This window comes from Bombyx mandarina, chromosome 26 (assembly GCF_030267445.1).
Source record: "Bombyx mandarina strain Sakado chromosome 26, ASM3026744v2".
Lineage (NCBI taxonomy): Eukaryota > Metazoa > Arthropoda > Insecta > Lepidoptera > Bombycidae > Bombyx > Bombyx mandarina.
The window spans coordinates 1,054,355-1,082,078 of record NC_143232.1 but is presented as its reverse complement, the minus strand read 5'-3'; the positions used below and the strand labels follow the sequence as shown (position 1 = coordinate 1,082,078).

The 27,724-nt window shown below is 38.5% G+C and overlaps 1 protein-coding gene across 2 annotated transcripts; it reads left to right on the top strand.

Moving 5' to 3' along the window:
- The first annotated feature begins 439 nt into the window (after window positions 1–439).
- FipoQ (F-box/LRR-repeat protein FipoQ) lies at window positions 440–27,153 on the top strand. 2 transcript variants are annotated; one of them, XM_028187730.2, is made up of 11 exons: window positions 440–696; window positions 14,510–14,678; window positions 15,677–15,832; window positions 16,322–16,471; window positions 19,407–19,567; window positions 20,251–20,356; window positions 21,010–21,211; window positions 21,840–22,007; window positions 24,077–24,131; window positions 24,978–25,126; window positions 26,971–27,153. In XM_028187730.2, exons 1-11 carry the CDS (start codon window positions 604–606, stop codon window positions 27,104–27,106), a joined length of 1,545 nt encoding a protein of 514 aa, XP_028043531.1. In that variant the 5' UTR covers window positions 440–603; the 3' UTR covers window positions 27,107–27,153. The 2 variants fall into 2 exon arrangements, with proteins under 2 accessions (XP_028043531.1, XP_028043530.1); XM_028187729.2 differs by lacking the exon at window positions 440–696 and adding an exon at window positions 10,969–11,202.
- Window positions 27,154–27,724: the final 571 nt, after the last annotated feature.

The following is a 27,724-nucleotide window of genomic DNA, read 5'->3' as shown; positions in this document are numbered from 1 at the left end:
ATATGTGTCGGATTCATATATGTAGTAAACTTTCGCATTGCATAACATTAATCATAGAATATATGTAATGAAGGGGATAAATTGAGTTTACCCTTTCCGTCTGCTTAAAATTGCCACTTACAACACCGTTGTATAAATTTAACAAGTAAATTGCATTAAAGACATTTCCGTCAAGTCTTAATTGCCTCAAATCGCCTACGTACTTTAAATCTCTTGATTAAAATCCTAAATGTCTCCAACACGACACCGAACAGACAGGGTCCATCCGTTACAGACTAACAGTGTCACGAATGCAATACGAATCTTCTTGGCAGCCGCCGCCGCTGAGCGCCCAGTTCGAGCGAAATGCCGCACTTATTTTGGCCTGCCAATTTAAATACCTAACAACATATAGGTACATCTGTTACATTATAACTTTTCGGAGCTAACAGCTCGCATCACATTTGTATTAGTAACGCATTAAATATACGTTCAAAATGACGGGAGATTTGTGGCGATCAGTCTAACGTTGTTCGGCAGTGGACAGCGGTTTTGGAGGGAGCCGTACGTGTATATTGTGTGTCATTTGTGTGATAGTGTGACTTATCCTGATTGGATTCGATCATGGATTCGTGGGGCATTCTGAATGTGGACACCGCGACTATAGCGATAACCAGAGATGAGTTATCGTCGAGTTTTCGAAGGAGACAAATGACGGTAAAATATCATTTTTTAACGTTTTATAGATGAATGAAAGAATTGAAGATGGTGATGTCAATGAAAATTAATTAATTGAAGTAATGGAGTCCTGTCTTTTCTACTAATGTATCTACCGTCTGACAGCGAAGTAGCAAATTCGTAACTCTTCAGTGCGTTTCAATTTTTATTTTAATGTCCTCTCACTCGTTGCTCTCTTTGAACGTTATTTAAGGAGGTAATTTCGCGATAGGCAGCCGGCATCGGTTCTGTTCCCAGAATTGTCAACGTCTACGGGCGATAGTGACTACCTACTTACTTACATGCTCTCATTCCCGATCCTGCGGACAGAATAGAAGGCAGTCGACGTCGCCCAAAACACGTCATTTCGGATCCTCCCGATCCACTAACGGTGCTTTTAAGTACCTCGAGCACTGGTCATCGTTCGCGTCGAACCCGTCGCTTACGACGAAGAGCTCGACGAGTAAATTAACCCACAGACACAGCCCACTCAGTTTCTCACCGGATCTTCTCAGTGGGTCGCTTTTTTTTAAACTTTATGCTTCCTGTCACACATCTGTCAATTAACATCAATCAAAAATCTATCAAATTGATTGAACAGAATTCAGTTAAAGCTAGACGAAATTGTTACCTAATTAAGTTGATTGTTATATAGATTACGTGCTTAAGGGAATTTTTACTTACATGAAAACAATGTAACATTATTTTTAAAGCGCTTTTATTAGCTCGGTATGTTTTTGGGTATCGGAAATTTTTAAAGTCATGTTTGCCGATTACTACTGTATTTCCGATTATCTTATATCTTGAATATTTGTATACGCTGTTTGAATATACAATAATTTCATAACTTCACTCTAATATGCTGACTAGCATCAACAGGATAATTAAAAAAGATGAAATTATTTGTTACTTTATATGTGTATACGGTGACCATTCGTACTCTTTTTGGCGGGACATTACTGTTTTTGAAGACGCTATTTTTTTTAAAGGATGAATGTCCTGTATTTTACTTTTTGTACTGTTTTTCAGTGAAATTAAATTATACTGAAATATAATTATAAAATATAAAAATAAAGTAGGTTTAAATAATAATGATGTTCGGAAATAATAGTGTAGAAAAAACAAAATGTGTACATTTTGGACAAACCTTTAGCGTATAACACAACCTGTTTTACCGATAGATTAAACTAATCGAGTAGTGTATATAAATATATATAATATATGTAGTGTATATTACATCGATGGTTTTTTCTGTCCTGTTTTTTTCATACAAAAATAATGGCCACTATATTTATAAATCACTCCAGGAATGAAACGCGAAATGCGTTGCTATTACCATGAATAAACAGTCATCAATTATTCACAACATAAACTACGTCATGTTCGAAAAAAAAATGCCTGCGCGATTTAGATAATTTACCTACCGTCCTCCATTTTATTTTTCATTTTACGTAATACATATTTGACGTTTAGCAGATGTTGTCGTCTTCACGACTGAAACCATTTTCGACGGATTATTGTATATAATCTAACCGCTGTTTTTTTTTGAGATTTATGTCGTTTTAAATCTCACCTTCTTGTCAGAGATATATTTCCGGGTAAAAGCGTGAAGCTTTGTGGATTTAATCAGTTAAATACATATATTTTACAACTATCCCGTACCTATTTGGATTATGTGGCCTACAGTTTTTGTGGTCGATTTTACCTTAGTGTAGTAGATATTAATTCGTAAAAATTTGTATATTACTATAATTGTACACTAATCCTAGTATCACTTAACACAATGTAACTATACCTAAGACATCCGAGATTCTTTTGACAAAACAAAAAAAAAAAACAAAGTTTTTGACCGATAGTATTTTCTTCGTCATTCGCGAGTATTAAAAATAATTAAAACAATTTTTACGGTTTAATCTCACGTTTATTATTTTAATTTTATTAGTCCTAACGGTAAGTAGCACGATATTCAAATGTCCAGGTATAACAATACCTTAGTCGTGTGTGTGACCACGAGAACTGTAAGATAATAGAAACTTCGGGAACAGTGAAGCGGGAACAGTGAATAGAAAAAAAAGCTAGATTAAACCTTAAAACTGGTTTTAACAAAGCTTAGGTACATTAAACTGAATCAGTGGCGCAGTAGTTAGTTAGCTGATTGTTGCGCCAACGGTCGTGGCTTCGATTCTCGCATCGGGCAAACATTGTGTGGTGAAATTGTTTTTTGTTATTTGTCTGGACGTTTATTAATTATATTTGTATATATTTAAACATGTATAAGTATGTATAAGTCTCTGGTACCCATAGCAAAGGGAATCCTAAATTGGGGCAGGATGACTGTGCGTGATTCGTTCCCAGTTATTAGTAAATTATTATTATTATTACATTTGTAATTGGAATTATTAGGCACTTCTTAACACGTTACTTAATCGCGTCATTGACTTTCGAAGAAATTCCTAACACTCTTCTGTAGAATCCCAAACCAATATTTACAAACATAAATCATGATTCACCTTGAATTCAAATTGTAATTGATGCATTCGATTTGTTGTTAAATTAAACCGTAATCTCAGTAAATAGTTGCTCTGATGCAGAGTCCGTTTATCAGCATTCTCTCTCATATTGCTGTTTCGAAATGTTTCCTTTGATCTTTATTTAAATGTTTTGTATTTAGTTTGAGGCTACTGTATTGTTTTAAGTAAACTTCGAAATACGAATAAGATACTTTTCTTTTTGAGTTCGGAGTCTCTGTGCAGGGTTGAAACTAAACCTTTTTTTTATCGAAACATCACTGGAAGTAGGCATTTTTAGCGTTAGTATTAACGTGACGATGACATAAGTTAACCAAAAATCACGTCAGTTAGCTTATGTTGATCTCCTACATTTTTGTGATTTGTTACAAGTGTGTTTTGTGTTTTTATTTCGATATAATCAACATGGAAGGGTAGATAAAATCACGACTTACCTGGTTATACATCTTAAGGTAATCATCATCATTAATAGAGAATATCGTAGTCTGGCGGGAGAGTGAATGGTGAGCAAACACCATTTACTAGTGGCAAGACCTCTTGCGAGTCCACACGGGTAGGTACCACGACCCTGCCTATTTCTGCCGTGAAGCAGTAATGCGTTTCGGTTTGAAGGGTGGGGCAGCCGTTGTAACTATACTGAAACCTTAGGATTCATATCTCAATGTGAGTGGCATTTACGTTATAGATGTCGATGGGCTCCGGTAACCACTTAACACCAGGTGGGTTGGGAGCTCGTCCACCCATCTAAGCAATAAAAAAATACCTAAAAATGAAGGTCGATGTTTCAGACAGAATAACCATTTATATTGTTAATACCAATAGGTATTTTTCGGGGGACAGCAGCTGGGATGTGTCCCTAACAATACTGATTTCTATCAGCGATGGTAACCACTCATTATTAGAGGGACACTGAGCTTCTCTGTCTACAATTGCAATAAAAAAAAATGAATTGCATAAACATACATCCTTGATCTGACAGTACAACCATAGATAATATACCTAACTTTTTTTTCCTTTCTATGCCGATAGCCTTGAGAGGTTATTTCAGTTTCTCCTTGACGTGTAGGTGAGTTCCCGGGGCTCTAACCCGGAGTGTTGCTAACACTGGCCCTAGCAAGAGCAGTGCTTCGCAGAATCTACCACTGGATCGGAAACGCGACCCACTGAGAAGATTCGGCGAGAAACTCAGTGGGCTGTGTCTATGGGTTAATTCACACGTCGAGCCTTTCGTCGCAAGCGACAGGTTCGACGAGGACCGTAACCGGTGCTTGTGGCACCTAAAAGCACTGTTAATGGATCGGGAGGATCCGTAATGCCGTGTTTAGGGCGATGTGACTGTTTACGGCTTGTTATGGCGGCCACGTCAAGAGGGTTTTCATGTCGTACCGCCTTTTCAAAGTGGCACAATGATACCGACTGTAGATACTTACTGAGTTAAGCTCCAGATCATCATGGAGATCGACGTTCCTTAGGAACCATGGCGCTCCAACGGCTATCCTGCAAAAACGGGATTGAATGACTTGAAGGGGTTTCAAGTCGGTGCGAGCCGCGTGAGCGAACACTACGTTTGCATATGTCGTGACGGGGCGTATGTCAGTTTTGTAGACCTTGTCATCTTATTTCGAAGGGACAATTAACTTCGCTTTGTACCTAATATTAGCACAAATTGACACAACAAACTGTCACCTATCAATAACAAAACGTCAAATAAATTATAATTTTTTAAAAAGTTTTTATTTTATGGATAATTCGCATCCCTCTAAAATCTCTGCGGTATATTTAAAATACACGCGGAAGATATAAGCATAAAAGCTTATAGTAATATCAGTATCTAATTGGCGGGAAAAATCAATTGAAAAAAATATTGTTTTCTAATGAACAGTTTTTATGTCAATGAATCTTTATTTATGTACGCAACTAGACTAAGAGATAATTGACCTATTTTTTTTATAATTCCGCTTAATATTTTCGTTTTATCATTTCAATACTCTACAGTCTCAATTGATAGCATTTTTGTAGGGAAAAACTTTTTTGCCTTTTTTTTTTTTTATTGCTTAGATGGGTGGGTGGACGGGCTCACAGCCCACCTGGTGTTAAGTGGTTACTGGAGCCCATAGACATCCACAACGTAAATGCGCCACCCACCTTGAGATACAAGTTCTAAGGTCTCAAGTATAGTTACAACGGCTGCCCCACCCTTCAAACCGAAACGCGTTACTGCTTATTATAAGCTATTATTATTTATAAGGCATTTATTAGGCGTTTATAAGGCGTTTTTTACTTTTTTACGCATTTCTGACTATAATATCTATTAAAAACAAAAAAACCAAATAAAGTTCTACACCATCAATAACGAAAAATTTACCGGTGTTTTTAGCCGTCGGAAATATACGAGGCCAAGATTATTTACAATTACATTCAGAACAAATTTTATTTATTTATTGGATACACTGTTCAAGGACATCGTGTTGGTTACCAGAACTCATATACCTACACATAATAGACGCACATCACAATATGAATACCGCCGCTCACCTTGAGACATGTGGTCGGTGTGTCAATCGTGTTATATAACGACTGTGACCTTTCAAACTGAAACGTAAGACCACTTCGCGGTGTCCTTAGTTATGGTGGTGGTACCTACGGGTTCTGTTTCGGGGACTATTGCCGGCAGGAGCGCAGGAGGGAAGTTTCACTATACCGGATTCGGCATATCATTATTAGCTGCCTATCGTTATTGCTCCCTTCAAAAAACAAGTGGCGGTACGTAATTGGGCTGGCTTTAATACGCCAAAATTTTAATTTTAACAACAATATGTTTTTTGTAATAGCTTTCCATAATAACTAGCTTTTGCCCGAGACTTCGTCCGCGTGGAATAGTTCACAAATAATGCTTTATTTTAGAACAAATTTGGTTAGCATAAAAAAGATTATTTTAGTCATACCTTATTTTAGCGAAACTTTAACCGTTTCTGCAGCGCACGCACCGGAAGCTCTCAAAAGGGAAAAAAAACGATTTTGAAACATTATTTATTGGTGCTATTATCTTGGCGTGATGTTATATAGCCTATAGTCTTCCTCAATAATGGGCTATTTAACACTGAAAGAATTTTTCAAATCGGACCAGTAGTTCCCGATATTAGCGCATTCAAACAAACAAACTCTTCAGCTTTATAATATCAGTATAGATATTTTGGTGGTTCTCCCACGAAACTTCTAGTTAATGAGCGAGCGCTATGACATGTTCTTCTTCAAACGAGGCTTGTAGACAGTATTAAACGGTAGGCAGCGGCTTGGCTCTGCCCCTGGCATTGCTGACGTCCATGGGCGCCATCAGGTGGGCCGTATGCTCGTCTGCCTACAACGGCAATAAAAACAAAAAAAAACAAAAAAATCCATGCGAAACGTAAACCTTTTCATATCAAAATATTTGTCTTGGCAATTCGTTTATGAGCAGACCGTGTGAGCTTAGCTTTGAAACGTTGATAAGCGAAAGCCGATGTTAGCGTGGTTTAAAAATTGATAACGAGATATCGACAATCTTGTAAGACCCGCCATAAATAAGAACGCCAAGTACTAATATTAACAACCATTCAGTTGAATTGTAAACGATTCATTCATAAATTCATTCGTAAAATACAAGAAAAAAAGATGTGCGGTGTCGTGGGACACCGGGTAGGAACGAAGTTCCTTATTATAAAAATATTAATTTGAAGTTCTATTCGAGGTATAAAGAAAATAAAACTGGAGGTTTCGCAACAACCCACGGTCATTCATAGCGTGCAAACTTATTGTGGTACACTTCATTCACGGTTGTTTGGATAAGAGTTAGTGTATTGCGCAAACGAACGCTCTGAGATCGTGGTCAATGAATGATAAAAAAATATGTTATTTTTTGTACGTTTTTACAAAGTTAATTCGTACTGTGTGCATTACTAATAAAAATCTTACGTTACGGACGTTTTTTACCGGTTAGGTACCCCTCCGTATCGTCCCATAAGGAATTTCGTTCCAAAAACAAATAAAATTGTGAACTAAACTTAGAGTTTTTCGTGAAATTTACTTTCATTCAATTCAGACGTTATTGAACTATCCAAGGTCGTGACTCATTACTCTGATAATAGATTTATTTTAAGTCGCCAGAGTCAGATACGTCACACAGATTTATGTCTGAGAATGCATTTTTTTAGTTAAAGGTCGACCTTAGTTTGGGTTACGTTCTGTTAGTAGTGAGAAGGCCAAGCTCTTTTTAAAAAAGGATTTATTGGACAGTACACAATATTTATAATGAATAACTAATTATACCAAAAGAATTTGGAGATAGTGAGGAAAATTGGTAAACGTCTCACTTCAATGAATATCTGACCCGAACTGAGCCTGGTATGTTCTCATCTCATGAAATCACTGCGAGAGGGCTTATGATGAGTAAGGTGTTTGGTAAGCATTAGTCTATACAGGCTAGGGATATAACAGTTCGAAGTCTATAAGTTTCTGAACGGTGGGCCGGAGGTTAATCTGTATAGATTACAACAGCAATAAATGATAAAAATATTTCGTTAATAACATAAATGTTGTTAAACCACCGAAACCCATTAATGTTTTGCTGTCAATTTATTTAACTGCGGCTATATTCCGACATAAAATGCGAGCTATTACTACTGTTACTGGAGAGAAATTCCTTCAGGTTTGGACTGACAGTATACAATATCGGTACAGTATGGTAGTTTAAAAAAAGCTTTGTTTAAAAACGTACCTATAGCGGATCTTCTCTGTAGTATAATGCGTTTAATTTTTTTTTAATTTTTATTTCTTACTATCTGACCCGGCAAACTTCGTAGTGCCTCAATCGAGCAATAAAAGACCTAAATTTTTGTATAAAATAAACTTAAAACAAACAAAAGGAATCCGTCCGACGGGGGACACATCAAAGGAAAAACAAAATTGCTATTTTTATTTCAATCTGAGGATTTTCATATTTATCTACCATTTAAACCTTCTCTGGACTTCCACAAATAATTCAAGACCACATAATCGGTCCAGCCGTTCTCGAGTTTTAGCGAGATTAAAGAACAGCAATTAATTTATATATATATATATAGATATGGGTGGACAAGCTCATAGCCCACCTGGTGTTAAGTGGTTACTGGAGCCCATAGACATCTACAACGTAAATGCCGAAGCTTGACGACTAGTCTTTTTTTTTTTTTTTTGCTTAGATGGGTGGACGAGCTCACAGCCCACCTGTTGTTAAGTGGTTACTGGAGCCCATAGACATCTACAACGTAAATGCGCCACCCACCTTGAGATATAAGTTGTAAGGTCTCAGTATAGTTACAACGGCTGCCCCACCCTTCAAACCGAAACGCATTACTGCTTCACGGCAGAAATAGGCAGGGCGGTGGTACCTACCCGTGCGGACTCACAAGAGGTCCTACCACCAGTAATTACGCAAATTATAATTTTGCGGGTTTCAATTTTATTACACTATGTTATTCCTTCACCGTGGAAGTCAATCGTGAACATTTGCCGAGTACATATTTCATTAGAAAAATTGGTACCCGCCTGAGATTCGAACACCGGCGCATCGCTCAACACGAATGCACCGGACGTCTTATCCCTTAGGCCACGACGACTTCAAATGTCTGCATGTCAAACTCGTAAACGTCTCGACACTAGCAATAATGCGTCACATGGGTATTGGCCCATGGACAGTGGCGGATTAAGGGTCCAGAGCGCCCTAGGCAATCACTTTATCGGCGCCCCTGTACCGACCATAAATGGCCATCATAATACTATAAATTTTAACTAGTTGTTTTTGCAATTACGATGACGTTGTATCATCAAACCCTAGACTTCAGTAGACCAGGACATTTAGTTCAGTTGAATTTGAATTTGAACTTTATTTATTTAAAAATTCTGAGCTCGCGCGCCCCTTGTAACCACACGCCTCTAGGCACGTGCCTAGTCTCCCTTATGGATAATCCGCTTCTGCGCATGGACGTCAGCAATTCTAGGGGCAGAGTCAACCTGCTGCCTACCGTTAAGTAATCTCCACAAGCTTCGTTTGAAGAAGGACATGTCATGGTGCTGGGGACAGATGGAAGACGTTGCGTTTCCCTGCGATAAAGAGTTGCTTGGATCGCCCTCTAGTCCCTAAACTAAGTCTTAGAGCAAAGTGCCAAGTCAAGTTTTGCTGTGTGTAAAAGTACGTTATAATTAATCGAATTCAAAAAAGGAGGCGATTCTCAATTATATTTTTATATAATTAAAATTATTTTATTCGCGTTAGTTCACAACTATTTTTTTAAAGAAAATGATTTTGTTGATTTTTTCATTTAAAATCTATTGTATCTGTCTATCCCTTGTAGTCCTATTTTAATTTTATCAAGATCTGACGAGTGGATAGTTTTAGCGCTATACTTAAGCATGTTTAATATTTAGATTCGGATTACATCGATGATTTTCCCATTTTATACTCCATTCACATTTCACACATTTCTTTTTTGTTAAAACGTTTTAAAAGTAAAAAAAAGTAAGGTAAAAAAATATAGAAAAGTAGTGAGCTTCTTCTGCATCGCAAAAAGAGTGTCTAGGAGCTTCAAAGATCTGATGACTGACCGTAATTCGCTTGTATAGCTTAGTAGAAAAAAAGACACGTATATATATATTTTATTCTTTTTGAATAAATTTCAATTGTGTGTTATCTATATTTGGCTCTTGGTTGAAAAGGTGATCACCTTACAGCCTTAATAAGTACAAAGTTTCGTGAGCCTGCAACGTAACTCAAAATTTGGAGTCGATTGCGCGAGTCCTCTGGAACGTAGGGTTCAATGAAACATAGTCTACCATGACGGTATTAGTGTGTTAATTTTACTCGTGTATACCTTATACCAGGGGTTCCCAAACTTATTTTGTTTACTGCCCACTTTGAGAATAAATTATTTTTAGGGCCCCCATTTTTTCGCCTACTTAGAACCAATATAGCGAGAGCTCAGTCGGTGTTTAAGAGTCCTCCTAGAAGTCCTAGATGAAAAGTAAGGGGGTGGTTATTTCTTCACGTGACCACAGTCATCTTTCATCTTGTCTGTCTTCACGTATGCTTTTTGGGAATTCTATCGAGCCTCGGCATTTTGCCCCGTTTTTTTGTTACCAGTCAAGTATACCTACACGTTTGTAAGTTTCAAGTTTACACACCCATCGGTTTCGTTAGGGTTTTCATTCAGGTCTATGTAGTCTATTTCTGCTGCGAAAAAGTCAGTGGGATATGCGTTTTTTGCAAATTTTTGCAAACTTCGACCTCACATTCCAAGGGTGGGTGATATGTGAACGCGTTTTACTAACCACTTAAGACATTTGGTTTGAATGGAGAATACCAGAATGCCAAGACAACTGCTCTATGGCAAACCAGAGGGCCGCAGAACTCGTGGCAGACCCAAACTCCGATTGTTGGATAGCGTGGAGCGCGACCTCAAAGTTATCGGTGTCAGGAACTGGAAGGAGAAATCCCTGAACAGAGCGACTGCTCTGACTGAAACTTGGAGAGACACGCTAGATCAGGCTAAGGCCCACCCTGGCCTGTAAGGCCTAAGATGATGATGAATAACAGGTGGCGCATCATTCGTCCATTTGCAGTAATAATAACAACAACAACAAAAAAGCAGTAAATAAATATTGAGGCATTCTTAAAATATTACGTTAGCGCGCGCTATCGTCTCGCGCGTTCCCAGACCGTTCCAAAATTAGAAGCAGCGTTCCACTTATTATTCATCGTACGTTGCTAGCATTTCGGGTTTATTCAAGTTAAATAGGAAAGTGCACGGCTTAATCACATAACGAATGCATTTGTTGTATCCGAAAGTGTTGAAGTAAGCGTTCTACCATGGATATTTCCACTGATGTGTGGGGCCAGCTGGCTTTAGAGGCCTCACAAGTGTACCTGACCGAGGGAGGCCAAGTGCGGAGTCCATTCGCGAGCACGGTAATGCCAATTTGGTTATTCTATAAAGCTTCGTAATAAATTTACGTAATACACGTCTAATGTTGATTTAGATTTTATGTTAATCGTGAAATGTGATGTTTTATTTAATTTAAGGTCACAAATAAACAAAGTCATTTTAATGGCGACGGTACGGAAATAAACATAACGTATTTTCATTGTATGATCGATATTTATTTCGTTATTCTATTTAATGCTCAAAACATGAAACTATTATGTGGGGCGATTTTCAGTTAATAACATTTTCGATGTTCGTAATCTATACTATAATATATTCTATACTATTAAATAATAATAAAAAAAGCAGACTTTTTGGCGGGAACGCGAGGAGTGAAGTCGTCTGATTTGTTTTATTTTGTCTATTTAGTGTTTCTTCAGGTTTAAATAAATAAATAAATATAAATATTTTATCAACAATCACGCCACGTTAACTGGTCCCGTGATAAGTTCGTAAAGAACTTGTGTTACAGGTACCAGATAACGGAAATAAATGTAAGATTTTTATTATACACATACATATATTTAATATACATCCATAACCCTGGAAAAGACATTTATATTTATCATACAAATATCTTCCCTGGGCGGGATTCAAACCCGCGACACCCTAGTGTAGTGACCATGTCACTTAAAAATACACCAGACGGACGTTAAATGTGTAGTAACGGGGGCTTATTAACTGTTTAATATCTGTGAAAGTGAACAAATGTGGGAAAATGAAATAAAGCCGCTGGACGTAACTTCTCGGGATCCTCCAAAAAGTCCACTGAAAAAATCTCAGTACATGACCACCATTTTACTGAGATTATATTTCATTAAATATCATCCCATCTCATTTCATTTCATTTCATCCCAGTTGATTAATGTCTCAAATTAATCATCTTCATTTCATTTATTTATTTATTTATCTACACACAATGCTCATTTCACTCCATATTATCATTTTTCATAAAAATAAGAATATAAATTAAAATAAGACATGACCTAAAAGTCTTAGTTACCAGGTCATAAAATTCTTTAAAAAAATACTAATAAAAAGCAACGTAAATTACACCATTAAAAGTACATAAACAATATTTAATAAATAAAACTATTTTTGCGATTTAAGTTCGCATTTTTTTATTATTACTTTACAAGCGACCCGCCCTGACTTCGCTTCGAGATCTGTAATTTGTTATTGATCTTATTTAATTTTCTATCTTCATCTTTCATGATATCGTGCGCTCATTTGTTTATAGTCATAACTATTCAAGTAGTTGTCCAAATGTTGTAGTGTAAAGACAAAGTTTATCTACTTTAAATACCAGACGCGATAAAAGTATTTAGGTATTTGTATATATTACTAATAAATTCCTCCAAATACAATACCAATTTGTTACTACCGAATTAACTATTAACGAATTAACTAAAAATTATTTTATTGTAAAAAACGCGTGGGTGCACCCTACGCTTTTTTTACAATAAAATAATTTTTTCATACACTATTTTTAATTCAAATTTATTAAAAAAAATATTCTATTTTTGAGTTGGATTTTCTATAAAAGCGTACTTTGTTAGTTTTTTTAAAAAATTGCATGTTTGCAAACTTTTTGAAACATTGATGCATTAAAAATACATTCTGACGTTGATTACATTTTAATTACTAATACTACTTATTTTCTTGAGTTTTTTTCCTACCTATGATGATATCCTTGAGAGGCTATTTCAGCTTACCCTAACTTGTGTAGGTGAGCTCACGGGGCTCAAACCGGAGAATTGCTAACACTGACCCTAGCAAGAGCAGTGCTTCGCAGAATCTACCACCGGGTCGGAAACGCGACCCACTGAGAAGATCCGGCGAGAAACTCAGTGGGCTGTGTCTGTGGGTTAATTCGCTCGTCGAGCCCTTCGACGGGTTCGACGAGAACGGTGACCGGTGCTTGTAGTGCCTAAAAGCACCGTTAATGGATAAGGAGGATCCGTGATGACGTGCTTTGGGCGACGTCGACGGTTTACCATTCGGTCTACAGGATCGGGTATGTAGTTTCCAGCGGCCACGACAAGAGGGTTCTCATGTCGTGCCGTCTTCTCAAAGTGGCGCAGCGATGCTGACTATAGATACTTACTGACGGGGTCGAGCTCCAGGTCATCGTGGAGATCCACGTTCCTCTGGAACCATGGTGCTCCGACGGCTATCCTGCAGAATCGGGATTGTTTCTTGAGTGGAGACCGCGAATTGACAAACGTAGTGCAGTGAGCTTAGTGCGAGTTTTTTAACGTTTTCGATAGCGTAAGGCTTCATTCGCACTGGAGTTTTTTTAGCGCGCGTTAAAAAAGCGCTCAAATAGAACAGATGCATTTTCTATATGTTCATTCGTCATTGTTCGTTAATTTTTATCGCACAGTGTTGCATTTTGAGCGCCAAGCGTTGGGCGTTACAGATTACGTCACATCGAGAACGTTATAAAAGCGCCGACGCCGAGTTTTAACGCATCGTTTTTAAAACGCCCGTGCGAATGAGGGCTAAAAATTACCTGAAATTTGTATGCAGCTGGATGGAACAGTGCCCCTAGCTGCAAACGTACGCAAACGTTCCAACTTCATACAAGTTTGAGTTAACTTTTACGTTATCGAGAACGTTAAAAAACTCGCACTAAGCAAGCACACAGGACGCGCTCGGGCTCGATGGAGTGACGATATATGCAGGGTGTCCGGCAAGAGCTGGATGAGAGTAGCCAAGGATCGTCCTCAGTGGCATGGAATTGGAGAGTCCTATGTCCAGCAGTGGACTGCTACATGCTGATGATGATGATGATGATGATGAATATTTTATAGTTCTCGTGGTCACGTATTAGGCGTTATACGTCGACATTTGAATATCGTGCGAACTACCGTCAGAAATAATAAAATTGTAATAATAAACGCTAGATTAAAACCGTAGAAGAAATTTTAATTATATCAGTGACTCTCAAAAACCTACTAAATATAGTATTAAAATTTATATAGTTTCTAAATTGCTTGTTTGCTTAAAGGGATTTTATGGCCTGGTAACTAAGACCTTTAAGTCATGTCTTATTTTAATTTATATTGTTATTTTTATGAAAAATGATAATATGGAGTGTAATGAAATGAAGATGATTAATTTGAGACATTAATCAACTGGGATGAAATTAAATTAAATGAGGTGAAATGATATAGGATGAAATATAATCTCAGGAAGATGGTGGTCATTTACTGAGATGTTCCCGCCAAAAAATCTCTCTAAATTACTTATGATTAGTTAACCTCAATATATTTTTTTTAATTTCAGACCATCGAAAAACTTCCGGACAAGGTTTTATTGAACATTTTCTCGTATCTAACTCACCGTGAGATATGTCGTATGGCAACTGTTTGCAGGCGATGGAGGATGGTTGCATACGACACGAAATTATGGACGCACGTTAGTTTAAGACCGGAAATATCAGGATTGCACGTTAGTAAGTACCTACTATTTTATGTATAGTATAATGTAATAATATGTATATTTTATATCGTTAATACGTTTTATTAAAAAACCAAAAATCCACTCGATCTTCTTATTTATTTCTGAAAACTTTAAATTTACATAATGTTATGGCTATTAAATGTTTTTTTTTTTATGGCCACTCTAATATTAAGTATTAAAGTTTCACTAAGAGACCAGTGTGCTCAGTGCATTTTTTTAACGTTATCGATAGCGTCAAAGTTAACTAAAATTTGTATGAAGTTGAAACAGCGCCCCTAGTGGCAAACGTAGGCAAACGTACTTTTTACTTTACTGGTGGTAGGACCTCTTGTGATTACTGGTGGTAGGACCTCTTGTGAGTCCACACGGGTAGGTACCACCACCCTGCCTATTTCTGCCGTGAAGCAGTAATGCGTTTCGGTTTGAAGGGTGGGGCAGCCGTTGTAACTATAATTGAGACCTTAGAACTTATATCTCAAGGTGGGTGGCGCATTTACGTTGTAGATGTCTATGGGTTCCAGTAACCACTTAACACCGGGTGGGCTGTGAGCTCGTCCATCCATCAAAGCAATAAAAAAAAAAAAAAAAAAAAAAGTTCTAATTCCATACAAATTTGAGTTAACTTTAACGCTATCGAGAACGTTAAAAAATTGGCACTAAGCACACTGACCATTCAATAACTATGGAGGGTATATGAAGAATTGTTGGATAAGTGTCCAATTGCAAGCAGCAATTTACAACTCAAAAGCTCACCAAACTAGCGTAGCGTCACATGATATGATATTTATTTAGCGGCTGTAAACGGAGTGTATCGATTTGAAAAATTTCATTTGGCGCCATCTTTGAAGTGACATCGCTTGCTAAAGTAGCGCCTCCCTAATTAGTTTTTTTCATTTTTTTATATTACCATTTCTTTTTTGTAGGCAAAGGTACCGTGAAAATAGTGACGAATACTACTTTTTATTTCGAATCGTGTCTCATAAATTTCAGGTTCTCTGGAATCACTGTTAGCGCTGATATCAATAAGATTTGGACCGTCGCTGCGTTATATAGAGCTTCCAATAGAGCTGATAACCCACACAGTCCTCCACGAGTTGGCAGCTAAATGCCCTAATTTGACACACATGCTTCTTGATTTTAGTACTGGTGAGTGTTGTATTGTTTTTTAAAATCTTAAACTGGTGTTTTCTACTACATAAGCCACCAGTTAGCCACCGGCTAGGACTCCAGAGTGAGAAACCTCCTCAAAATACATGCCGTATTAAGGATAACTGATTTCTGTACAAGGCCCCTAATCCAGCTGGATAACAAGTTTCTGAATCTGTTGGTTGATACTTTTTGCTTTTTAATACGCTTTTATTAGCTTCAGACGTATGTTAGTATATAACGGAATCTTTGAACATGATTTTGACTTCCTTCAAAACGTCGGATTAACTCGAAATTTGAAATACTTATTAAGGACCGATGACAATTCAATATCTAAAAAAAAATAAAAAAAAAATATTTAAAAAAATTAAATTCAAATAAAAAATGAAAAATAAACAATAGTTTAAAAAAACTAACAAAACACGCTTTTATGGAAATAGATAAACTATTAGTTATTTTTATTATTATTTTGACTATTACGTATTTCAGCGATGCAACTCCACGACTTTTCGGAAATGCAGGCCTTTCCGACGAAGCTCCGCTACCTGTGCATCTGTCTGTCCGAGGTCATCTTCATGGAGGGATTCATGCGAAAGATTTACAATTTCATAAACGGCCTAGAGATATTGCATCTAATCGGTGCGTAACTAAAATATCGTGTAGCATTAAGTATTACTGGATGATGACCGAGCTATGCACGTAATTTTTTTTTGTTTATAAACTGTGTTTATTAGAAATTATATTTAAATACGAATTACATATTGATAAAATGACGAAATATCCCAAGATCGTTCAGGCATTTTTAAGTGAGCACGTGAGTTAAAAAGACAAATAATATAAATACAGTCAAACCTGGGTAAGTGAGAACTGGATAAGTGAGAAAACTCTATAAGTGAGAGTAATAGCCAGGACCCGTCATTTTAAGCTCCCAAAACCTCTATTAGTGAGAAACAGAAACCTCTGTAAGAGAGAGTCGTTTTTCCCTCATGGACCTCCGTAAGTGAGACTGCTACTTATCTATAGGTACCTCTATAAGCGACAGTCGAGCTTTATTTATTCATATTATTTAGGAGGAACACGACAAAACAAATAAAAAATTTAACATCTGCTATTTTATGACTCATTCTTAACTTTTGTGGAACTTCATTCCATTGTTTTTGTATTGTTTTCTCGCCAATATTGAACCTATTCTATTTCGTGGAACTAAATAACGTTGTTATTTTATCGCATTCTTTTCGAATGGACACGTGTGCCTGTGTAGCGTCCTGTCTCTCGGACTTACTCAGTTTATCGTTAATCAATTGCGAAGGAAAGTTCTGTTCTGCATCATGTCAAAACGGAAAATTAAAGAACTCTCATTAAGTGATAAATTTGAAATAATGAATGCGTTTGAATCCGAAAAATCGCGAAATGAAATTCAGAGGGAGCATTAGCGAGAAACTCGGGTTAGTGAGAAACCTCTATAAGCGAGAATTGGATTGTGCGCCCTTGAACTCTCACTTATCCAGGTTTGACTGTAAATAATTTATTTTCTTGGTCTAACCTCAAACCAAACACTTCGCTTCGGGTTGCTTAACAACGCCATCTGCTGAAGTAGCTTTAGTGTTACTATGTCTTTAAAGCAGTTAGTTGCTCTCAATTAAGAAAAATAGTATTATTATTCGCCAATAGATGTCGGGAAGAGTCATAAAGTTGATTATTGAAAACACGAATAAAACATTTTCTGAAAATAAATCGTAGCTAGATCGATTTATCGCCCCGAAATCCGCTGTATACTAAATTTTATGAAAAATAAGATAAGATAAGATTTGATTGAGTCTCCGATTTATTATCTGTATACTCTATACGTGAAGCAAAAACTTTGTACCCCTTTTTACGAAAATTGCGCGGACGGAGGAGTATGAAATTTCCGACACTTGTAGAGAATATAGAGATGGAGTGCAGAATGTTAACATTAAATCAATAAAATAAAAACATTACACACACACACACACGCATGCAAACCATTATTTGTTTATTGTCAAACTTTTCTTATTACTTATAGTCTGTGGTCAAATTGCGAATAAATTAAATATTGTTTGTCTTTATTAATTTTGTTTAAAGTGTAGTCTTGACGAAATCTGTGATTATAGAAGTATAATAATAGTCTTTGACAATAGAATCATAATAGTGTACAAACATATAATTTCAATTAATTATAGTCGAATTTCGACTACCGGTCGCCGCTGACATATTGACTTTCTACTACATTAATTCGAACTCCTATTCAAACATGGAAAAAGCGCGGTAAAATTCTAGTTAAAGGGAATCCATTTTCTTTAGATATCGCACGCTTAGAATTGAAGTAACTTAACTAAAAAAAAATTAAGAAACTGAGTTTTATACTTGGAACGACTTATAAACATGTTACTGGTGGTAGGACCTCTTGTGAGTCCGCGCGGGTAGGTACCGCCGTCCTGCCTATTTCTACCGTGAAGCAGTAATGCGTTTCGGTTTAAAGGGTGGGGCAGCCGTTGTAACTATACTGAGATCTTAGAACTTATATCTCAAGGTGGGTGGCGCATTTACGTAGTTGATGTCCATGGGCTCCAGTAACCACTTAACACCAGGTGGGCTGTGAGCTCGTCCACCCATCTAAGCAATAAAAAATAAAAAAAAGTAGGTATTATATCAGTTTATAAAATTAAACGGTTTTTTTTAGCCTAGAAAAGGACAAACGTTCTCTTTCCGTCTCTTTTAAATCAAGCGCATACCTTTAAAGTTTTAAAATCGAAAAACTAAATAACAAATTACAATTCGATTACATTTTTGGCGTTTACCAAAAAAAACAAGAATATTTTGGATTTAGCCACTTCAATTCTAGAGGTGCGATATACATAAAATCGTTGTAGCTACTATCAAACTGAGACTTAGAAATTAAGGTGGAAGATTGATGGTCTATATATATATATGACTCCGGTAACCACTTAAAGACGAGTGAGTCGTGTGCTCGTCCACTAATTTAAGCGATAATATCAACAAAATTTCAATTTCAAATATTTCAAGAATCCTAAAACAGTGCAAACATTTTCATATGTGTCTATACTAATATTATAAAGCTGAAGAGTTTATTTGTTTGAACGCGCTAATCTCAAGAATTACTGGTCCGATTAGAAAAATTCTTTCAGTGTTAGATAGCCCATTTATTGAGGAAGGCTATAGGCTATATAACATCTAAGACGCTAAGACTAATAAAAGCGGAGCACCAATAAATAATGTTTCAAAATCTTTTTTTTTCCCTCTTGGGAACTTCCGCTGCGTGCGCTGCAGAAACAGTTAAAGTTTCGCTAAAATAGTGTATGACAGAATTGTTCCCCTTTAAAAGATCTAAAAAAAACTCCGCGACAGCATACGTCTATATGTTAAGGTTGGCTCACTATAACGTTTTTTATGCTAACCAAATTTGTTCAAAAATAAAGCATTATTTGTGAACTATTCCACGCGCACGAAGTCGCGGGCAAAAGCTAGTAGTAGTTAAATGTAGAATTTGAAAAATACGGAAAGCGTTGTGGTAATATATTTCTGTCTCGCTCAGGCACGTACGAGAAGGTCGAAGAGGAAGAGGAAGAGATATACGAAGTGATAAACGTTCACAAATTGAAATCGGCGACTCCCAACCTAAGAGTCATCAATTTGTACGGGATAAACTTCGTCGACGACTCGCATATCGACGCGTTCAGTTCGAACTGTATACAGGTAACTTGTGTCCACTCCCATAGACACATAACTAACTAACCCATATATTTTTTTTCCTACCTAAGCTGATAAGCCTTGAGAGGCTATTTCAGCGGAACCTTAATTAGTAGGTGAGCTCACGGGGCTCAAACCTGACGACGTTGCTAAAACGAACCCTAGCAAGAGCCGTGCTTCGCAGAATCTACCACCGGATCGGAAACGCGACCCACTGAGAGGATCTGGCGAGAAACTCAGTGGGCTCTAACCCATAAACACAGCCCACTGAGTTTTTTTTATTGCTTAGATGGGTGGACGAGCTCACAGCCCACTTGGTGTTAAGTGGTTACCGGAGCCCACAGACATCTACAACGTAAATGCGCCACCCACCTTGAGATACAAGTTCTAAGGTCTTAGTGTAATTACAACCACTGCCCCGCCCTTCAAACCGAAACGCATTACTGCTTCACGGCAGAAATAGGCAGGTTAGTGGTATCTACCCGTGCGGACTCACAATAGGTCCTACCACCAGTAGTTCTGCCGTAAAGCATTGGTTTGAAGACTGGGCAGCTGCTTTAAAACTCAAGTCTCAAGTTGGATGTCGTCATTTACGCTGTCGACGTCCATGGGCTCTGGTAACCAGTTAACTAACCACTAAAGAACAGATTTTTAAGCTTTAAAATGTTTAAAGTTATTTTCACGTCCAGTTGGAATGTTTGGCGGTGAACTTTTGCAACAAGGTTACGGGATCTACCATGAAGACCTTGTTCCAGCGCTCGCGAAGACTCACCTGCCTCCTCATGAACGGATGCAGTAAGTACAGGCGGCGACACTTCATTCATTCTCCTGCCCTTCTCCCAGTCACCTTCGGTCGGCGCAACATGTTTTCTCCTTCCATACTCTTCTATCATATACCATTTCTTCGCTCACTCCTTTCTTACACATATCGTCTTTCACGCAATCCATCCATTTCTTCTTAGGTCTACCTCTTCGTCTATATCTTTCCACATTCATAGTTAACATTCTCTTACCAACCTCATTTTCATTTCGTCTCATCACATGTCCATACCATCCCAAACGCGCACTCTTCAGCTTCCCTGTCACAGGTGCCACTTTCAGACTTCCTCTAACATATTCATTCCGTATTCTATCCATTCTCGTTACTCCACACATCCATCGCAACATTCGCATCTCTGCTGCATGCAATCACCTCCGCCCCCCCTACCCCTCGCCAGGGCTTCGCCTCAGGACCCCGGCTCGGTACTCCACGAACCTTCGGCCTGGTAGGAGAAAGAATAGTATGTGCACCGCGGGAAAAAAGTAGGACATCTCATCCCGCGTGTTTGTCAATTTTATACGCGGGGGGAAATGTCCTACTTTTCTCCCTTGGTGCATAATGTACTATTCAAAATTAAATGTTTGTGATGTGGCAGTACTTTATTTAAATAAATACATAAATCACACAGGTCTTCGATCCGACTACGTAATGCAAGTGGAGTGGGAGAAGTCTTCCGTCCAGGAATTGGATTTGACCGCCACAGACTTGTCGACCGAGTGCCTGATAGACATGCTCACCCGGATACCGAACCTGCGCTTTCTGAGCGCCGGCCAAATCAACGGGTTCAATGACTCTGTACTTAAAGCTTGGGTGGAAGCTGGGACTGCCAGGTGAGGAGATTTCTTGTGCGGTATTTCAAGAGTTTTCGCAGAGGCTAAGGTTTGGCTTTGCTCAAAGCGTCGGTGAGTCACCATGATCACTTGATCGTAGGTCGACCATACACTAGTCTACCATCGTAGATAATAAACTATAACACACTGGTCTAACCGTACTCGTCGAACTCGACAAAGAGATCGACGTGCAGCCTGACCCATGCGTCAGCTTGCTGAGTTTCTCGCCGGATCTTCTCAGCGGGTCGCGATCCCGATCCGGTAGTAGATTCATTCGCGAAGCAGCTGCTCTTGAGTTCTGAGGTCTCCTTCAGAGGCGCTCCGGCAGCTGTTAGCAAATCCCACCCCTCTTGGCTGAGCCTTTGCTCCCCACCTATCCTGGTGAAACTGGAAAGGCCACCAGAACACAGTGGTCGATCTGTACCTATAACAAATTAACCATATTTGAGAATAAAAACTAACCATTATAAGTTGAGCTCTCATTTTCCACTATTCATTCCTAATTTAAGGTCGAAACGATCCTATAATAAAATGGTAGTAGAGATAAATAATTCCAGATAAGTTAATATTACGGAGAGTAAGCAATAAAAAAAAAGAAGTTTGACTTCAAAAAAGATGTTTGCGTAAGGAACCTGGTGGCGCTGGACGTGGACTCGTCGGACAACCTGTCGGACGAAGCGCTGCACCGCTTCCTGTCGCGGCACGGCTCGCAGCTGCACGGGCTGGTGCTGGGCGGGATGCCGCACATCACCGACCAGTTGTGGCAGAGCGTGCTGCAGCTGCTCAACAACGCGAAGTACTTTATTATTATTATTATTTTTTACTAGCTGACCCGGCAGACTTCGTAGTGCCTCAATCGATAAATAAAAGACAAAAGGAATCCGTCCGACGGGGGACACATCAAAGAACAAACAAAATTGTTATTTTTATTTAATTCCGAGCATTTTCATATTTATATACCTTTTAAACCTTCTCTGGACTTCCAAAAATAATTCAAGACCAAAATTAGCCAAATCGGTCCAGCCGTTCTCGAGTTTTAGCGAGACTAACGAACAGCAATTCATTTTTATATATATATAGATTGCTTAGATCGGTGGATGATCTCACAGCCCACCTGGTGTTAAGTGGTTACTGGAGCCCCTAGACATCTACAACGTAAATGCGCCACCCACTTCGAGATATAAGTTCTAAGGTTTCAGTATAGTTACAACGGCTGCCCCACCCTTCGAACCGAAACGCATTACTGCTTCACGGCGGAAATAGGCGTGGTGGTGGTGGTACCCACCCGCTCGGACTCCCAAGAGGTCCTACCACCAGTGATTACGCAAATGATAATTTTGCGGGTTTGATTTTTATTATACGATGTTATTCCTTCACCGTGGAAGTCAATCGTGAACATTTGTTCAGTACGTATTACCACCTGGTGTTAAGTGGTTAGCCCATAGACATCTACAACGTAAGTGCGCCACCCACCTTGAAATACCATACTCGTTATTTAAGTAATAACCCCCCACCTGGAGGCCTTTGACTGATTCGACACTTTTTCAGATCCCTAAGTTTCTCGTCGGATCTACTCAGTGGGTCGCGATTCCGATCTAATGATAGATTCTGTGAAGCTTTGTTCTTGCTAGGGCTAGTGTTAGCAAATTCTCTCAGGTTGAGTCTATGAGCTCACCTATCCGTCCGAGCATAGCTGAAATAGCTCTTTAGGCTACTAGCGACTAGGTAGGGAAAAGCCCTTTTGATGATTGCATAGCGACATCAAGCCATATGGCGCTTAAATACTAACATTAATATGTACCCAGGAATTACAAGCTGATATTGGTTGATTTAGCGTGGATACACAAATTCCTAAACTACTTTTTCGTCAACAATTTGATGTGACATGCGCTTTTAAGGTCGTAAAACTGTCTCTCTCTCTTGATATTCTTCAAGTATTGAGTGTAACGATTATGGTTACTAGTATTCGCTTTATTATTGAGATTCGATTATAATCACTGATACATAATTGGAGATATATAATCGATTAATTTACTGTCTTAAATTTCTATTTCAGTTTTGTAATTGACATTAAAATAAAAAAACTGAATAAAAAAAGGGTGCGTGTGCTTATGTACGCGCGTAATAAGCTATACTTTATTTTTATTAAATTTATTTCTTTTTTTTAATTTAAATTTTAATCAATTTGAAAAAAAATCGATTAACCAACATCCTTATGCAACATCCAACATGCATATTGGACATCCCTTTTCTTGAAATCGTATAAATTCGGTAATTCTCGGTACGGTTCGGGAAGTTCATCTGCGGCTATATTCAATCTCGCCAAGTTACGTCGGTCGTATTGTAATGAGCGATTTAGTGGGCAACTTCATTCTGTTAATTTTGTGTCACGATGCGCGCGCATCGTAAAATTTCACTCTCATCAATTTTTCATAATGCGCCTAAAGAAGTATAATTTCAAAAAACAGAACACTATAAAGCTACCTATGAAACTAGTCCTGATCCATTAACGGTGCTTTTAGGTACCACAAGCATCGGTCACCGTCCTCGTCGAACCCGTCGCTTGCGACGAAGGGCTCGACGAGCGAACTAACCCATAAACAGAGCCCACTGAGTTTCTCGCCGGATCTTCTCAGTGGGTCGCGTTCCCGATCCGGTGGTTGATTCTGCGAAGCACTGCTCTTGCTAGGGTCAGTGTTAGCAACTCTCCGGTTGAGCCCCGTGAGCTCATCTACAAACGTTAGGGTGAAGCTGAAATAGCCTCTCAAGGCTATCAACATAGGTTAAAAAAAAAAAGAAGCTCAAAAAAAAGACGAATATTGATTGTAATCATAAATAAATAAAAATAACATATTTTCGTTACAGGATCCTTATAATGGGAACTCAGGAGCGTCTCGGGATCAACATTCACGTTGACCAGGTGATTTTCACAAAAAGTAGTCGCTTTTTTTTCATCAGTGAAGGTAGGCCAGTGCCGGGTACAGCCGGGAGGCGCGCCTAGCTGTTGCCCGAGCGCGAAACAGACCTACCAGCCCAAGATTAGCTGCTTCGCGAATAAATCTACTCGTATTGGTTTAATAGCAAGCTCCGGCTTGGTTTTGCCCCTGGCATTACTGACGTCCATGGGCGATGGTAACCACTCGCCATCAAGTGGGCCGTCTACTCGTCTGCCTATAAGGGCAATATAAAAGAATACACAAGTGATGATCTAGCCCGTAACCATTTTTTGTTTTATTGCTTAGATGTGTGGACGAGCTCACAGCCCACCTGGTGTTAAGTGGTTACTGGAGCCCATAGACATCTACAACGGAAATGCCACCACCCACCTTGAGACATAAGTTCTAAGGTCTCAATATAGTTACAACGGCTGTCCCACCCTTCAAACCGAAACACATTACTTGTTCACGACAGAAATAGGCGGGGTGGTGGTGCCTACCCGCGCGGACTCACAAGAGGTCCTACCACCGGTACAGTATGGTCATGTTACTCGCAACGAGTTCTCGATGGTCCTCAATAGATCTTAGATGTCAAGCAATAAAAAAATATATCTCCTCTCATAATCAGCCTATAGCAGTCTACTGCTGGACACAGGCCTCTCCAAGTACACGATCCTGGACTTCTCTAATTCAGCTCTAGCCAGCCACCTCTATAGATAGTCGCTCCAACGAGTCTGAGGGCGTCCTATATTACGTTTGTCAATTCGCGGTCTCTTCTCTAGAAAACGATTACCCATTTCATGAATATCCTTCTAATCTCCGATTTCCAGCTAATGGATGGCATTGCGAACAGCTGCCCTAACTTGGAGCGCCTGGAGCTGCGCTGGGACCCGGAGAACCTGCGCTTCAGCGACAAGAGCCAGAAGGCGATCGACATACTCCGCGTCAAGTGTTTGAAACTAAAATGTTTAGTGCTGAGGTAAGGTTTGTGTACACAGGTTTAAACATACGCAGATCTTATACCCAACTGGTGACATTTGACTTTTACTGGTGGTAGGACCTCTTGTGAATCCGCGCAGTTAGGTACCACCACCCTGCCTATTTCTGTCGTGAAGCAATAATGCGTTTCGGTTTGAAGGGTGGGGCAGCGGTTGTCACTATACTTGAGACCTTAGGACTCATATCACAAGGCGGGTGGCGCATTTACGTTGTCCGGGCTCCAGTAACCACTTAACAAAAGCAAAAAAATACGCGCTAAAATGATGTTTACAAAGTTATCTGTTGTCTATGGATTGAAACAGGCCGATTTTGCATCAAAATTTATTATGTTTTAAATAAATTGTGGGTTAGGCATAAACATAAATATGAATTGTGGGTTAGGCCACTTTTGCCCCGACGTCCTTATATATAACATAATATGTTGAGTGCAGTTCATTGAACTGAAACTTCTTTAGAATCGTTGTGATTTCAAACTCGATGAAACGAAACGAAAAAATAAGTCCATAGAATTATTTCTATTTAGTTTGTTATCAATAGATGTCGCTGCACGTAAATTCAACAATTCCTGAATCGCGGTGACAAGACGTTACACCGTTGATAGACGTTCTCGTATTTCTCTTGCTAAGTCATACCTACCTGGCGTCCGGATACCGTGATCATGCAGGTTCCCCGGGGTGCGGCTGCTCCATTGCACTGTGGAGTGGTTGACCCTTGCGATTATTTTTATTGTTTTAAAAGTTTCACTTCTACCATTTGTGACTTGTAGACTTGCGCAAAACATCACTTGCCAATGTAATGTGATATGACATCACTTTTACAGACAGGTGATATTACTCGAAAACATTACACATTAATACACATCACTCTTAACATTACTCGGTGCGTTCAATAGATACTGTGACGACGAATACATTGTATCTATGTATGAACACATCACTTAAGTAATGATTCGGGTGTGTCATTACAGTAGTGTATTAATATACAAAGTATGAACTTTGTATTGTAATACACTGTTATATTACTTGACAGAGATTGACTTACTTAATAATATAATAGTTTTATTTTTTACTTAATATAATTTATTGTGGGATGAACGGATTTCATATGGCGACTTAGACTGCAAATTGAGCTCGACAATAATGTTAATATACGAGAGCAGTAGATGCATTGTTTCGGCGCGATATCCTCAAAGTGCATCCAAGGAGGACTGTACTTTCATTTAGACGCCGTTCTTTTTTTCACTTATTAAACACGCATTAAAGCAAATAATAAAACTATCTTCATACAAGTGCTTAAGTAATTCAAACACAGAAATTAATATGAAATATTACTAAACAATTACGAGCGACTAGCGATTTTACAAAAGTTGCGAATAAAAAATTAAGTAACTACTTGCGGGGAACTACTGGCTGGCCGCATGAAAAATATAAACACAAATACCTATATTAAAATTCAGACGTACCATAGGTATAAAAATGTAACTAGCGGCCAGGGCATACGGTTCAAAATCACTAGGAATAATTCCGTGTCGCTTGCTCATTTATTTTGGTCGATCGGTCTGTCTCGCTCGCTCGGTTCCGTTCGTGTATTAAGCAACATTACACGACAAAGAAAGAAACATGTTGGGCGTTGGGTGATAGTGTGATGTTTGTTTCCTTCGCGTAATGTGTGATGTTGCATTACATCGTAGAGTAATATTACCGGAGTAATATCACTCGCATTACTTACACATGTCTAGTGACTTGTGCACACACATACACACTTTTTTCTATTATTCAATGGGCAACGTCTTACATCCTTATTTGAATAAGAGTTTTGTTTCAGCGACGGCCGGTACTACGAGATCGTGAAGGCTAACTTTGAGCGCGCCGACCGCACTACCGTGGTCAGAACTTCCACAAATTGCCGAGTCTCAAACTACTATCTACTTTCAAATTACAACGATCTCATATTCAATTAATCACCGTGAATCCATTGATGTTGTATTAATAAATTTATTTAATTTAATTATGTATTAATTTTATTTGTACCATCCCTGATTGATAAAAAGATTATGTTAACAGAGATAGCCCTAATGAAGGTCGCTTCAAATTTTATGCAACAGTTGCCGGGGCGATACGATTTTGGCAGCTTTTACTGCACTGTTCACGTAGTGTAGAAACACAGACAACATTCGGTAGGTTCTAATCTGTCATAGCATACATTCCAGTAAATATCGAATTTCCCGAGACTGTATAATTCAAATAGAACTAAATTCAACATTGGCAACACTGATGAAGCGCTTCTGTTATGTTTTTTTTTTTAATTTCGTTTATATACACGCGGCCTTTTACGGGCTCTTACGGCCCACTCGCTACAGTGTTTACAGTGTGATCCAAGCCTCATTGTAAGCCGTGGCTTAATATATGAATAAAGACGGGCCGGAGTTTTACGGACGACCGCAATGCGGTATTTTTAAAGAAAAAATGCAGCCCCGACATGCGTAGTTTTCAGCCGAACTTTTTTATTAAGTGCTACCTTTGTCAATTTTATCTGTTGTTTAACATCATTTTTCGTTCGGTTGCTTTTCTTTTAAAAT

Coding starts and splice junctions, on each gene's coding strand:
- FipoQ (XM_028187729.2), top strand. CDS start 11,104: ATGGATATTTCCACTGATGTGTGGGGCCAGCTGGCTTTAGAGGCCTCA. Junction 22,008..24,076: donor CAGCTGCTCAACAACGCGAA/GTACTTTATTAT, acceptor TTTTCGTTACAG/GATCCTTATAATGGGAACTC. Junction 24,132..24,977: donor TCAACATTCACGTTGACCAG/GTGATTTTCACA, acceptor TCCGATTTCCAG/CTAATGGATGGCATTGCGAA.